At 43.6% G+C, this 14858-nt stretch overlaps 1 protein-coding gene across 4 annotated transcripts in view; it reads left to right on the forward strand.

Moving 5' to 3' along the window:
• The window catches only part of LOC136836408 (uncharacterized), a 200178-nt gene that overhangs the window by 50240 nt on the left and 135080 nt on the right, over window positions 1-14858 (forward strand). For all 4 annotated transcript variants that reach the window (XM_067100616.1, XM_067100618.1, XM_067100619.1 and 1 more), the window contains exon 4: window positions 14546-14696. In XM_067100616.1, the coding sequence (XP_066956717.1) occupies window positions 14546-14696 (151 nt within the window). The remainder of the gene's footprint in view (window positions 1-14545; window positions 14697-14858) is intronic.

Raw genomic sequence — 14858 nt, forward strand, 5'->3', positions numbered from 1 at the left:
TGCAAGATGCATATTTCCACGTCCCTATTCATCTGGACTCATGGAAATTTCTACGCTTTGTCTTCCAGGGCAAAGTACTACAGTTTCGGGTTCTGTGCTTCGGCTTGTCGATGGCACCGCAAATATTCACCTGAATCCTCGCTCCTCTAGCAAATTGGCTTCACCTTCTGGGAATCAACATCAACTTGTACTTGGACGACTGGCTTCTCCACCCTCCCTTGGAGGAGAAGTGCGTGGAGGACTTCGAGAAGAACTCTTCGCCTGACACAGGAGTTAGGCATTATCGTAAACGAGAAGAAATCCCTAATGACTCCAACTCAAGAGATTCCCTATTTGGGGATGATCCTGAATTCACAGATTTTTTGGACTTTTCTGTCGCCCAAAAAAGTCAACAACTGTGTTCAGACTCTCCGCCAGTTCCTTGCCCTTCCGTCCTGCTCGGCAGTACACTGGGCGAGTCTCTTAATGCGGGCGCACATTGAGACGCAGGCGACACAGGCAACGCATCACAGAATAGGGCAGAAAACTGCATTTCACTATTTTAAATGTAAGTGCACACATTGTCACGCAGGACAGCACAGCGCAGGGGCAGACCTGCTTCGGCCTGCATCACGCAGTGTTTAAAACAGTTTTCTGTGCACATGCGGCACAGGAAGTAACTCGCTCAGTAATCCTCATGATGTCATCCACTGAGGAACTTACTGAGGCTGTCCGCCAACACCAAGTCCTTTATGATACCACCCACCCTGATTGCGTGAAAGGGTCATATAAAGACGAGATATGGGGTAAGATTGCATCCACTCTACAGTTCAATGGTGGTGAGTATATTGCTGTTAGGTAACATACGTTAAAGTAGCTTAAATATACAACTGAGATAATAGGCTTCCCATTGATGTGTGTGTGTGTGTGTGAGATGGTACAGCTGAATTGTAAAATATTATAACATCTTTTTAGGAAAATGCATTTATTGTAGTCAGTAACAGGCAATTCTATGCAAACTTTTATATGATAGATGTACAAAACTAATTTTATGAAAATATGAAAATTCCTACTCTCTATATTCTCATTTTTCCATCATTATTACTACCATTTTCCACTTATGCCTTCCTCTACTTTTCCATTACTGTATTTTCCTCTAAGAACACTCTGTCTTTGCCATGAGACTCTTCCTCTTTCTGAATTGAAGTACAGTTTGAACTGCTCTCTCACTTGAAATGCAGAGACAGTACCTCTAGATGCAGTTGCGTTTAATGCTGCCAGCTGGATCTCGGGCAGTGCCTCTAGTTCCTCTTGTGTATCTGTTGACATATGTGTTCCCAAGTAATTATGAAGAACACAAGCTGCCTGTACCATGTTATCAACAGTATCAACCTTTGTAGTAAATGGGCACATAAATATCCTGAATCAAGAAGCCAATATACCAAAGACACACTCAACTTGGTGTCTTGCTAATGACAATCTGTAATTAAATACTTTATTATCAAACCTGCCCTTTGTCTGTGCTTTAGGATATGGATGCAACAAATTCTCTAGCAGTGGAAAGGCAGCGTCACTAACAAATTTCTCCATCTACACCTTCTATGGGTTTTGGTTTAGGGATGTTCAAAGATTTGCTTGCAATTTTCTTTCCAAGCGCAGAGTTGCTAAAAACATGTCCATCACTAAAGCGACCCATCAACCCCATGTCGACTGTCGTGAATTTGCTTTCACTGTCAATAGTGGCCATCAAAACCATTGAGCATGAATGCTTATAATTAAAGATGATGACCCACTCTTTGATGGTTTTTGGATGCATGTATGTTTTCCGTCGATCGCTCACACACAGTATGGAAACTGCCACTTGCTTTCAAAATCACATGCCACTTTCATCCATGTTTCCATTGTTGGTTCTGGTAAATAAAGGGGTTGCATGTTGGTCCACACAGCAAATGCTACTCGGTTGACGATTTTTTACACTGTTCGATGCCCCATCCGGTAGCTATAACCGATGCTTTTATAGGAATCTCCAGTAGCCAGATATCTGAAAGGAATATAGGTTCGACTCTATTTTTACAAAGATATTAACTCTCTCTCTCTCTCTCTCTCTCTCTCTCTCTCCTGTACATTGCATGTTCTGTTTTGTTGCAGGGGCTGAGGCAAAGGCTGCATGGCTGAAACTATGTAATTGTCATTGTGACGCCCTCAGAAGGCAAAAGAAATTAAAGGTTAAGAGTGGATCACATGTTGTCATTAAGTCGTGGAAATTTCAGCAACAAATGGAATTTTTGGCACCATACATGGCCAATAGAGAGACGAACTCAAATGTCACTTGGACTGGCAGTGAGAGCTTACGGACATTTGATGATGACAGTAGTTCGGTCAAAGAAGGGAATCCACAACTCATCACTGCTTCACGTAAAAATCCCGGACTCGACAATGAATTTAATGATGATGGTGAGAGTATTGTTGACCCTACAGCTCATGCAAGAGAAGTAAAGAAAAAGAAGACTGATGTTACTGCTCTGCTCAAGGAATCAATCTTAAATCATGAAGAGAGAATCAAACAGGGAGCACTTGATAGAAAAAAAATTGGTGAAAAATTTAGACAGGAAGAAAGAGATCCCCTTTATCAGTTTTTCATGACCATGTACACATCGATGGCAAAAATGCCACCAGCCTTATAGCACAAGATAAAACGGGGTGTATTTCGCATAGTTTCAGACGCTGAAGAAACCTTGCTCGGCATGTCTCCTTATCCCCAAAGCCATTCCTCTCACTCATCCTATGGTCCTACTCCTCGTGCATGTACACCCACTGATGCATCTACTTCCCACTCATCCTATGGTCCTACTTACATGTACACCTACTGATGCATCTACTTCCCACTCATCCTATGGTCCTACTTCTCGTGCATGTCCACCTACTGATGCATCTACTACTGATATAACGCAGTCTCTCCCTGTGCTTTCAGAACAGTATCAGGACACATCCCCTAATTTCCCACCAAATTATTATATGATGTGAAAGTCATGTGTCTGATGATTTTGTTAATTTCTGATGAATCTCTCGGAAAGACCTGTGTGCTTATCAACACTGTTTTCCCTGTTATTTTTCCTTTTACAATTATCCATTATAATGACATTATGGAGGCAGTATTACAGGTCAAAAGAAAAGGGAATTGTTCATCAGTAGATTTTATCCTCCATTCGTATATTGCTGAAAGACAGACATGAAGGAAAGTAAAACTTACCTGAAAAACACAGCCAGTTTTTCTCTACTCCCGATTGTTTTTTGGGCGTTGCAACCTTCAGATGATATGTCGCTTTGTATCATGTTATGCACCTCATCAGATTGATCTCTGCTTAATCTGAAATAATTCTTGAATCTTGCATCACTCGACTCAGATGTTAAACCAAATGCACCATGGATATTCCTCTTGGCCATGTACTCACTCCTCCACAGTGATCTCTTTCCCCTACAAATGTCATATAATAACAAAGTATTCTCAAATTCATTTTCTGAGTCAGATTCTGAGCTGAGGTTTTTCAGGTAATCATGAGCGGCAGCCATGATCACAGGACCTGCATAGGACGACAGACTGCTTCTCAATGTGTGCACCATGCCTATGCTGACCTGCCCCTGCCCTGCCCTGTGTCTGCCCTGCTCTGCGCTGCCCTGTGTCTCAGCGTGCGCCCGGCATTAGGGGCCCTTGCTTCAGTAGAGCAGTTTGTGAAGCTAGGCAGACTGCACATGAGACCCCTGCAGTTTTTCCTGAAAGTGAACTGGTGCAGGAAGTCAACCAGACTCTTTCATCTTCCCAATAATGTCGGAAATCAAAGTGGATCTCCAGTGGTGGTCTTGTGAAAAAAGACTTCAGGAAGGGAAGTCTCTTCTTCCAGTGAACCCCAACCTTCCTTTTTATTCAGATGGCTCTGACCTATGTTGGGGTGCTCTCCTGGATGGCTGGGAAGTGTCCGGAACATGGACAACACTGCAACAGAAGTCACACATCAATGTAAAAGAACTGAGAGCTGTTCACCTGGGCCTTCAGGCCTTCTCGGACCTAGTCTGCGGCAAGAAGATAGTAGTGCGCGCAAACAACACCACTGCTCTCTCTTACATTTGCAAACAGAGGGGCACTCACTTCTATCTTTATGAGACGGCGAGGGAGCTCTTGTGGGCGGAGGAGAATCAAGTCACTCTTACCAACTGGTTCATTCAGGGGACATTGAATGTTATTGCGGACAAGTGAAGCTGCCCCACACAGGTCTTTCTGACCGAATGGACCCCAGACCTGTTAGTCTGCGACGATGTTTGGAGACTATGGGGCAGACCCACCTTAGATCTCTTTGTAACGTCGAGAAATCACTGGCTTCCAGTCTTTTGCTCTCCCGTCCCAGATCCTTGAGCATGGGCGATGGATGCCATGCTCATGGTCTGGACAGGCCTAGGTGTGTACGCCTTCCCTCCCTTCGGGGTGATCAGGGAGGTAATCAACAAGGTGTCGACAAATCAGAGCACCCATATGACCTTAGTCACTCCCTTTTGGCCAAATGAGGAATGGTTTCCAGATCTGACTCGGTTATTGGTGGATTATCGAAGATTCCTTCTACAAAAATGGTCGCTGCTCAGACAACCCTGCTTCCTCAGATTCCACAAAGGGTTGTCTGCTCTGGCCCTGACAGGCTTCAGACTGTCATCAGACTGTCATGTGCCTCGTCAGAGCAAAAGGCTTTTTGCGACAGACTGCAGAGGCAGTTGCGAAGTGCAGGCGAATGTCTACTACAAAGCTCTGCCAGTCCAAATGGGCAGTCTTCAGAAGATGGCGCAGCCACAATAACATCTCTTCTTCTGAGACATTTATAAATCAAATAGCCAGTTTTTTTTTTTTACTATTCCTGAGGTCTGTCAGGAAACTATTGACCTCTACCATCAAAGGGTACAGGTCGATGCTTAGGTCACTTTTTATCACAGAGGAATGGATCTGTCTTCTGACCAAGACATTGGCGACCAAATCAAATCCTTTGAGGCGACAAAGCAAGAAAGTTCTTCCAGCGTCTCTTGGAACTTAGACGTTGTACTGAAATGGCTTTCAGGTCCTCCGTTTGTACCACTCCGTTCTGTCTCACTCAGGAAACTCTCTAAGAAGACACTCTTGTTAGTGGCTCTGGCTACTGCCAAACGTATCAGTGAGTTGCAGGCGATAGACAAGAGAGTAGGTTTTGCACAAGGGGACGCAATCTGCTCATTTTCTCGTGGATTCCTTGCTAAAAACAAGGACCTGTCCAAGCCTGGCCCTGATCCTTCATTATCAAGAATCTCAAGGACATCCTAGGACCAGAGGAAGAAGAGAGTCTTCTTTGTCCGGTGAGGTCTCTCAGGTACTACCTTCACAGGACAGAAAAGATTAGAGGACCTTCGAGCAACCTCTGGTGCTCTGTAAGAAGCCTGGTTGGTTCATCCTCTTTCAAAAAATGCCATTTCCTTTCTTTTTCTGAAGGAGTTGATATCAGAAGCTCACTCTCAGATCCATGAAGTTGCCTCTCCTTAAGGTAAGGTTAAGGCTCACAAAATTAGGGCAGTTGCAACTTCCCTAGCATTTAGACATAATTTGTCTGTTTCTACAGTCTTGCAGTGGACATTCTGGAGATGCAAATCTATATTCGCCTTGCACTACCTCAAGGACGTAGAGACCATGTTTGAAAATTGTAACACTTTAGGACCTTTATCCGTGGCTGGCATGGTGTTGGGAGAGGAAGCATAGGAAACTGTGTTCCTTTTGCTATCCACTAGCCTTGACGTAAGATTTTGAGTCTATGGGAAGCCTGGGGTTACTTTGTACCTGGAGTATCCACCAGTTTCAGTTTTTAATGGTTTGAGGTGTGGTTTTAATTCTGTGGTGTAGGTGAAAGTGTTGTTCTTTTGTTTTCTGGTCTACGCCCAGGAAAAGGTTATCTTTCAAATTTTGTCAAGCATATGGTGTACTTTCTCCACTGCAAAGTTCCCACTAATGTAGGGGCGACCTTGGCTACACTGCCATGCCCACTTCAGGTTGAGAGACGCACTGACCAGAGGCAGTACCTACCTTCAGCAGCTCTCTCAACAGGTAAGGAAACAACAAACATTTATTTGATGCTAGCAACCTTTCTATTTCAAATTCACCGGATAGTGGGTGGGACCTTGTCACCTACACACAAATGAGAGAAGCGCCACTGCACAAATTTTGAATTTTTAAGGTGCCGTAGTTTAGGAACCAATAGCTATGTAATTACTTGGTAAGTATATATAAAACTTTAGTTTATCATAAAAATGTCATATTTGTATTATTCATTACAGTTCTATTTTCTGAGCTCTCTTTTTACCTATTTTCAGAGTGATATTCTTTTCAGTTGGTGCTTTATAAGTTCAATTGTTAAAGGTATTCTGGACTTTCCAATAAAATGTGTGTAGTTCATTTTCAGTGATAAGAATAACAATAATAGTAAGAATAATAGTAATGATTTATTGACTTGATATTTGAGCCCGAAAAAGTCATAACATGGCTCTGCTTATTACCTTAATATTCAATACGTTTTATATTGATAGTTACTTTGAATTATGATGAAATAGAAGTAACTTTATGGGCATTTGGATTGATTAGTATCCTCTTTCCATATGGCACACTGTAGATGATACTTGAGATAATCTGCAGTGCGCATTTGGCCCAAGTTGTATTGTTTTCTTTCATTTACCTTTCACCCATCCTCTTTGGTCTTTTCATACTTAGCTGTCCAAGTTCTTAATTTTACCTTCCTCTGTTGCTCACCTTCACTCACCAACAAATGTTTTAGCAGTCCTTGTGATAGTAAAAAAATATGAAGTTTTCATAGTAAAACTAATATTGTAATACTTACCTGAACACCTGAATTAGCCCTGGTTACTGACCAATCCGAACTATATCCCCATAATTTTACCCACAAAGTGGGTAATTAACTGTCAGCATTACCTACGCTACAGGAAAAGCCTTGTCAAATGAGTTACCTGAGGTACTGTTGACAACGCTGCTGCAAATACCGGCCGACAGAGGCTGACATCCCCAATTGAGTCACTCATTATCAAAAATTGAAGTGGGGAGGAGGGTTGGAATCATTCAGGTGTTCAGGTAAGTATTACAATATTAGTTTTATTATGAAAACTTCATATTGCAATACACTCCCTGAACACCTGAATTCAGCCTGATTAACAAAATTTTAATGGAGGTGGGATCAATCTAATTCGGCCCGACCTGTCAACGGAGAATAAGCAGGTAACTCATTATCAACCTACTATGTGTAAATGTATGTCACCATATCAGTCAATGCTTTCAGTGAAGAGACATGCTGGAGGGAGACCCATCTAGGTTGTGGGACACCCCCTTTTTACAACTGCAGAGATGGTAGCTCACTGATCTGCTCTGCATAGGATATCTGTTTATTCATACACTTACCATATCAGTCAATGCTTTCGGTGAAGAGACATGCTGGAGAATACTTTGATCGTCAGTCAGGTCAGTACTGTCTCGGTCCGTCGACCTCCCATGTGGCTCTTCAGAACCTCTCATGTATGGAGGAGTACGATGAACCTCCCATGTGGCTATTCAGAGCCTCTCATGTATGGAGGAGTACGATAAACCTCCCATGTGGCTATTCAGAGCCTCATGTATGGAGGGGAGTGAAGCAGTGTGCTGAGCTGCTGATCCTCCGGATAAGTCCTGACGATCGACAAGAGAAGAGGTATCTCAGCACTGACGAAAGAGCCTAGCCTACTAAAGAACCCCTTTTGACTCTTGTAGGGAAATTATCAAAGATTAAGATGCTTAAAAACGTACTAAACCTAAGTTCATGTGATTATACTTACTGCTGCCTAAGATTCTAAAGACTAAAAGGAATTCCTCTACTCTCCCCGTATTCGCGGGTGATGTCTACCGCACCCCCCTGTGAATAGCTAAAATTCGTGAATACTTAAAACCCCTCTAAAAACACTTAGAACTGCCTATTTTGATAGTTTAAACACAAGAAAAGCCCTCTAAAAATGCTGATACCTGAGTATTTTAATAGTTATGTCACAAAAAGTTTATTTAGTCATGAAAATATGAAAATACAGTAATTAATGAATATTTCTCAGTGAAAAATACCGCGAATGGGCAAATTTTCTGCGAATAATGGGTAGATACATTCCACAGAGAAATCTGCGAATATGTGAGTCCACGAACCGTGAGAACACGAATATGGGGATTTACTGTATCAGGTTAACCTAAGAACCTCTGCACTAAGAAAATACCACCTCAGGTAAATGAACGCACCCTAGATAGTAGAGTTAGCCGCTACACACGGACTAAGAGAATAACCCTTCGATGAAGCGAATTGAACGTCTCTTAAGTAAAAGGAAGTAAAAATTGAGATGGACTTCCAAGTAGCCGCCTCCAGAATAGAAGACACCGAACAATTCCTTAGAAAAGAAGATGAATTGGCCATACTCCGAATACTGTGCGCTCGGGGTAATACAGAGCTTGGAGACGACGAAGAAGAAGCCTGGGAAATCATCTGCCTCAGAAGGTAACTAATTGCATTCTTTGACAGCAGACGGGAAGGATTCTGTGGAGAGACGAGAAGTGTACGCGGACGGAGTTTCTCAACCTTTGATAAATAGACTTTTAATGCTCGCACCGGACATACAAATAGACTTTTAATGCTCGCACCGGACATACAGACATCTCTGCTGGATCACCGGTAATGAACTCTTGCAGATAAAGAACCCTAAACGAACAAGGCAGACGGTTAACCTCCGACTCTGACTTCGCCACAAAATCTGGAGGAAGAGACAAATACATATCATTTCCCGCCAAGGAAACCAGCCTAGAAACTGCCTGAAGCTCGCCCACCTTTCTAGCTGTAGTTAAAGCCGTAAGAAAAAACACTTTCTTAATCAGTTGTCTTAATGTTAGAGCTTCTGACAAATCTCCCGGAGGAGCCCGAGTCGGCAAGACAGGACGTTTAATCTTAAAGGAACATAATAAATCATGGATGATCTTATTACTAGAAATTTTCAGGAAGATGGAAACTACGTGTACTGCTAAGCACTGAGCGGTAGCGAGCAATAGCCAAATACAAAGGAACCTTGACACTCTGAAGGAATAAAAGAAAATCAGTTATTTTGGCTATGGAAGGTCTAGAGGTGGAATGACCTTCCTTACGACACCAACTTCTATACATTGTCCAGCTGACCTGGTAAAGCTTACGGGTTGGCTTTCTCAAGCTGAAAGAAAGCTGTCCAGACACAGCTTTAGAGAGTCCGGTCTGTCTAACTGCTCACTCAGCAGTCGCTTTATAGAGGGATGAATAAATTTGTTTTATTTAGCATTTCCCAACGAGAGAGAGAGAGAGAGAGTAGAGAGAGAGAGAGAGAGAGTGTAATTGTCGTTAGTGAGTGCTTCGGTTGTTGGAAGAGGGATGAGGTCGTTAGTTTGTTTACGGCGCTGTCTGTCTGTGGAATATATGTGAGGATTTTTCGGTTTTGGAGGGAGTGTTTTGAGTCAGAGCTAGTGCCGGTCAGTCGTTTTTTTTTTTTGGTCTAAAACAGTTTGTTTGTGTGCTGATGCAGAGTTGTTGTTTTTCCTTGTTAGTGTGCTGTTCTTGTTGCTGTATGTTCTTGAGTCGTGTGTTTTTCTGTTTTGGTTGGGTTTGTGTTTTTTTGTGTGCTGTGTTGGCGACCGTGGACGCCTTACTCCATCTTCCAGCAACCGAGGACCAGGGTGAGTGTTGTGTACTGTTTTTTTTGTGTTTTAAAATCCCGCCACAGCCTTGCAACTAGGTTCGGCATGCGAGGGTTTGGATGATAATGGTGAAAATGTGGTTGTCTGAGAAGATCTTCCATGAGGGAAGGAACATCGGAACTTCCGTGAGGAGCTTAGGAGTTCCGGAAACCAAGGGCGTAGGGCCAGGAAGGAGCTATTAGAGTCATAGACGTCTTGACACTCTCCCTCAATTTCCTGATTACCTGATGAATGAGACTGAATAGCGGAAAGCATACACCTGCATGTGATTCCAATTTTGTAATGTCGCAACAATGCCTATTGACATGGGGTTCACCACTGGTGAGAAATAAACTGGAAGACGAGTGTTTAATCTCGTCACAAAATAGTCCACAGATGCTGGCCACTTCTGGAGAACCTGACATACTGCTTCCTGAGCCAGTGTTCACTCTCCCCCCAAAACCTGGCGAGAGCGACTTAACGAGATGGCCAGTATGTTGAGACTCCCTGATACAAGTTGGGGAAGAAGAGACACTTTTTGTTCTTCACACCTTCTCAGGACTCTGTGTGTTATAGTATCGAGTTTTATGATCTTGATCCCCCCGAGTTCTTCAGATACGACACGGAGTTACGTTGTCACAAAACAAGACCCACTACTCTGTTGCACACTAGGACTGAAAAGCATCTGAGGGCTTCCTTTACAGCCCTGAGTTCCGGAAGATTTATTGACTCCTCTCGTTCCCAATCCCTCCAGAGGCCCAAAGCCTGGGTTTCCTCCAAGGTTGCTCTCCAACCTTGATCTGAGGTATCTGAGTATAGACGAACGTCGGGAAGAGGGGAGTTGATAGACCTTCCGAGTGTCAGATTCACTTATTCTGAACACCACAGAAGATCCGACAGGCAAGAATCGCTCCAGACTATAACTGCATTCTTGTTGCTGAAGTCCCAGCGATTCCTGAGACATACCTGAAGAGAAATGCATCCAGAGATGAGACCCTGGAATTAAGAGAGAGAGAGAGAGAGAAGACATTCTCCCTAAGAGGCTTCTCCAAGCTGGTAGTGGCTGTTCCCTGTTGACAGGAACACCTCTACTTGCTGAAGGACTGACTGGATCCTCTCCAGGGATGGGGGAAAAAAAACCTCAAAGAAAGAGAGAGAATCCTTATCCCTGAAAGGTTATAGATTATGTTGGAACCAGACAACTCTAGGCAAAGTTTAGAAGAATTCCTAGTATCTTGCATAGATTCAATAAGAAGTCCCTCACCCTTACTAGCTCCTCTAAAGAGGAGGCAAGGATCAGCCAAGGGCTAGATACTTCAACATTCTGTACCCTCGATGATGCATAATTGCTGACACTGGAGACATAAGTTAGAAGCAACAGAGTTCATCATACTGGCCATATCACCTGGACCATGAGTAGCCGCATGAATCATAGCCTCCTGTGACATTACTGGTGATGACGATGACGCGAAATTGACCGTGGAGGAGACATCCTCCTCTCTAAAAAGACTGTTGCAGAGCGCAACAAGGCACCCTCATCAGAACCCTCCTATGTATATCTGGATAGTGAGGCAGAAGATGATTTAAAACGAAGTCCCTCTTCTTCTTGCCAAAGAACGTTGTACAGCCAACTGAAATGTTAGCCAGGTATGCCAACCCCATGAAATCGAAGTGATGAGGTTTTCAAACAGTACAGGATCGGAGGGAGTATATCCATCTAGTTTGAAAAACCCCATCAACCCAGACAACATCCACATAGAGTGGGACAAGGCCTCAGACTGGCTGCAAAAAGTGTCCTCCAAAATACAAGCCTCACGAGATGTAACCGCTACCAAACAATTCAGTGAAGGAACCCGAGAGAGGAGAGCCTCAACAGATTTGTTGAGAGGAACTCTGACACTGGCAGAAGGGTTACCCGCTACGCTATAGAACCCCTTCCGATTAGGAAGCAAGGTTGAATTCTGTCTACCCGACCCGATAAGAGAAGCTAACCTGGAGTCCGCCTACCTCAACACCTGCCCGACTCAGCCAAACCAGACCGGTGTACTTGATGTTTGGGAGACTACTGGTTTAGTTGCATACAACGATTCAAACATTGCTTGATTTGGTTGTGTAGGTTCCTCAGGAGCCTGGTCTGTGAATAGAGAGAATGAATAAAGTCCACCATCCACTTATACTCGCTTCCATTTGCTGGAGAAAAAAAACATATCTGGTACCAGCTCCTCTTCTTCAAAAGAGCATTCTCTGTCAGACTGGTTTGACCGAACCGGGACAGGAAAAGAGACTGACTGACCACCTGCAAGAGCTGCACCCAATAACCCGGAACTCACCGCACCAGGATGTGCGAGACCAACACCTGACATACCTGAGCCAACCGTAACCCTGCTGAGCAAACCCTGTACCAACTAAAGCCAATGACAAAACTCACGAGCCAGACGCACTCGACTGCGCAAACCCTGCACCACCCAGCGACAATGGTGTAACACCTGGGCCGACCACACCTGGGCGACAGACGCCCACCCCTGCGAGCGGAAAGGCCGCGACACCCAATCCACCCAACGCCAGATGAACAAAGGCCACACCAGGACGGGTATCTGGAGCTGAGGACACACTGATTAAGGGAGAGCGAGGAAGAACTCCCTGATGACCCGGAACCAAAGCTGAACCCACATTGAACACCTTAGAAGGAGGAACAGAAATAGCCGCAGGAAAAGTTGAGAAAGAAGTAGAAGAAGGAGAGAAACGAAAGCAGCCACACTGGGAATAACCACCGGAGCACCTACTGCTGACGTTGGACAGGTGGAGAACATACCAACTGGTCCAGTACTCAAAGGTGTTTCTCAGGACAAGCTACGAGCTGCAGAACCAATGGGGACCAAAGAAGGAAAATTACCAGCTACTCTGGTGAAAAGTGAGAGGCTGAGGACACCATCGGTACTGATACACACGATGACGCAGACGAAACGCCAAATGCCGTAGCATCCGCAAGAACCGCGGTGGACACATTACGTTTTAAACCCAGTAAAGGATAAAAATATAGAGTTGCAGAAGACTCCACAACCGCCTGTAAAGCATCTAGACCAGAAGCCTGAGAAAACTACAGAACCCGTGTTAGGTGCTAAAGAAGACCGCCCCGCCAAAGGTACACCTTACCTCAGCCCCAAAGAGAGAGAGGGAGCCGCTGAAAACTCCAGCATTACAGGATTGAACCAATGAAAATTCTTTGCTCTGCTGACTTAATGGCAAAGAAAACAGGATGAGCGAGAGAAGACTCCGAAGAGTGACCCGATAAAGAAGATTGTGTAAAGACGTTGGAAGAAGGCTTAGAAGAAATTGGGGAAAAAAGGAAAACTCAGAAGCAGCAGAAGAGGCCATTGTTTGTAGAGAAAGAAAACTTGACCAACTCTGTTCCCCCTTGATAATCTTGACAGACATCACTAGCAAACTCAGGAAAATTCTTCAAGATGTGATCATGTATATTGAAAAACCCAAAATTGAAAACATTGCCTAACTAGTAATCTATAAAAAAAGTTAAGTATACCTTAGTTTTACCAGACCACTGAGCTGATTAACAGCTCTCCTAGGGCTGGCCCGAAGGATTAGACTTAATTTACGTGGCTAAGAACCAATTGGTTACTTAGCAACGGGACCTACAGCTTATTGTGGAATCCGAACCATATTATAGCGAGAAATGAATTTCTATCACCAGAAATAAATTCCTCTAACTCTTCATCGGCCGGTCACGGGAATTGAACTCCTGTCCATCGAATGACAGTCTGAAGCTCAACCAACTCAGCCAACAAAGGGCTTACTAGTAATCTATAACCCTGTGACAAACCCAACAATTCTGCATTATATTGAGCCAAATTGAAAACCCTATCACCAGAATTACCACCACCGCAAGACGAACTAAACTCATCCACCGAAGGAAAGGAACCTTCGAAGGCTCGGTCATTGAAGATGTAGACTAAGTGGAAGCAGCGGCGCTAGCAGACGGCGACGTCTTCTTGTCTGACTTATCCAGTCGAGTCAAAAGTAGCGATCCAAAGTCAAAACTGGGAGAGAAGTTCCAAATCCAGTCAATAAAGTAGAAATCCAGGAGAAAAGGTGTTGAAAACAGTCCAAAATCATAATCTGATGTCCAAATTCTTTAAATGGCGGTCGGGCTAAATGACCAAAAGTTCACCTGATGTGGGACACACCCACACAGCATGGCGAACTAAAAACAATTGGGGATGTTGGCCTCCGTCAGCCGGTATTTGCAGCAGCATTGTCAATGGTACCTCAGGTAACTCATTTGACAAGAATTTTCCTGTGGCGTTGGTAACGTTGACAGTTAATTACCCACTTTGTGGGTAAAATTATGGGGATATATTTCGTGGTGGTCAGTGACCAGGGCTAATTCAGGTGTTCAGGGAGTGTATTGCAATAAGACTTTTTGGGCTTTTTAAACTAATTTGTGGTAATACAATAATCATCTTCAGCAAAGGGTGGTATTAAAGGCAGTGTAAATCCTTGATGCAGCCTCTTACTGATGATGACTACAAATAATAGTAATGACAGTAATTTTTGGGGTTTCTTGAACTATGTGAGGTACACTATCAGAAGCACTAAAGGGTTTTTACTGGGGGTCTTTGGCCTCTGTCTGCAATACTGTTGACTCTTTTCTTTGTCGCATTCTTACCAATTGTTCATCATCTTTATGTCTCACTCCAATTTTCACCTCACATTTTCAGAGTTAATGAAGTAATGGAAATGTTTCTTACTGTGTTGATGAAACATCACAAATTTTTGCAGGTTTTTTTGTCCCACAATCAGCCTGTTAATCATCCCTCGGAGTTTCCAGCTAATGTAGAGCAAGTGCGTGGCGTTGTGGAGGCAACAGAAAAGGGGTTCAATTTGATGGATGGGTCACACATTGAAGCTGATGTCATTATGTTCTGTACAGGTACAGGTATACTGTTTGACTTTTAATTGATTTTAAGGTTTCAGCACCCGATGTACTCAGACACAATCAATTTTCGTATGGTTATTGACTGGATGAGTGTCGATTATATTCTGATCATGTAAAGTAGTTTAACACAGTTTTAGAATTTCGGCAGCTCACTCA

The sequence above is a fragment of the Macrobrachium rosenbergii genome, chromosome 56 (assembly GCF_040412425.1).
Source record: "Macrobrachium rosenbergii isolate ZJJX-2024 chromosome 56, ASM4041242v1, whole genome shotgun sequence".
Classification (NCBI taxonomy): Eukaryota; Metazoa; Arthropoda; class Malacostraca; order Decapoda; family Palaemonidae; genus Macrobrachium; species Macrobrachium rosenbergii.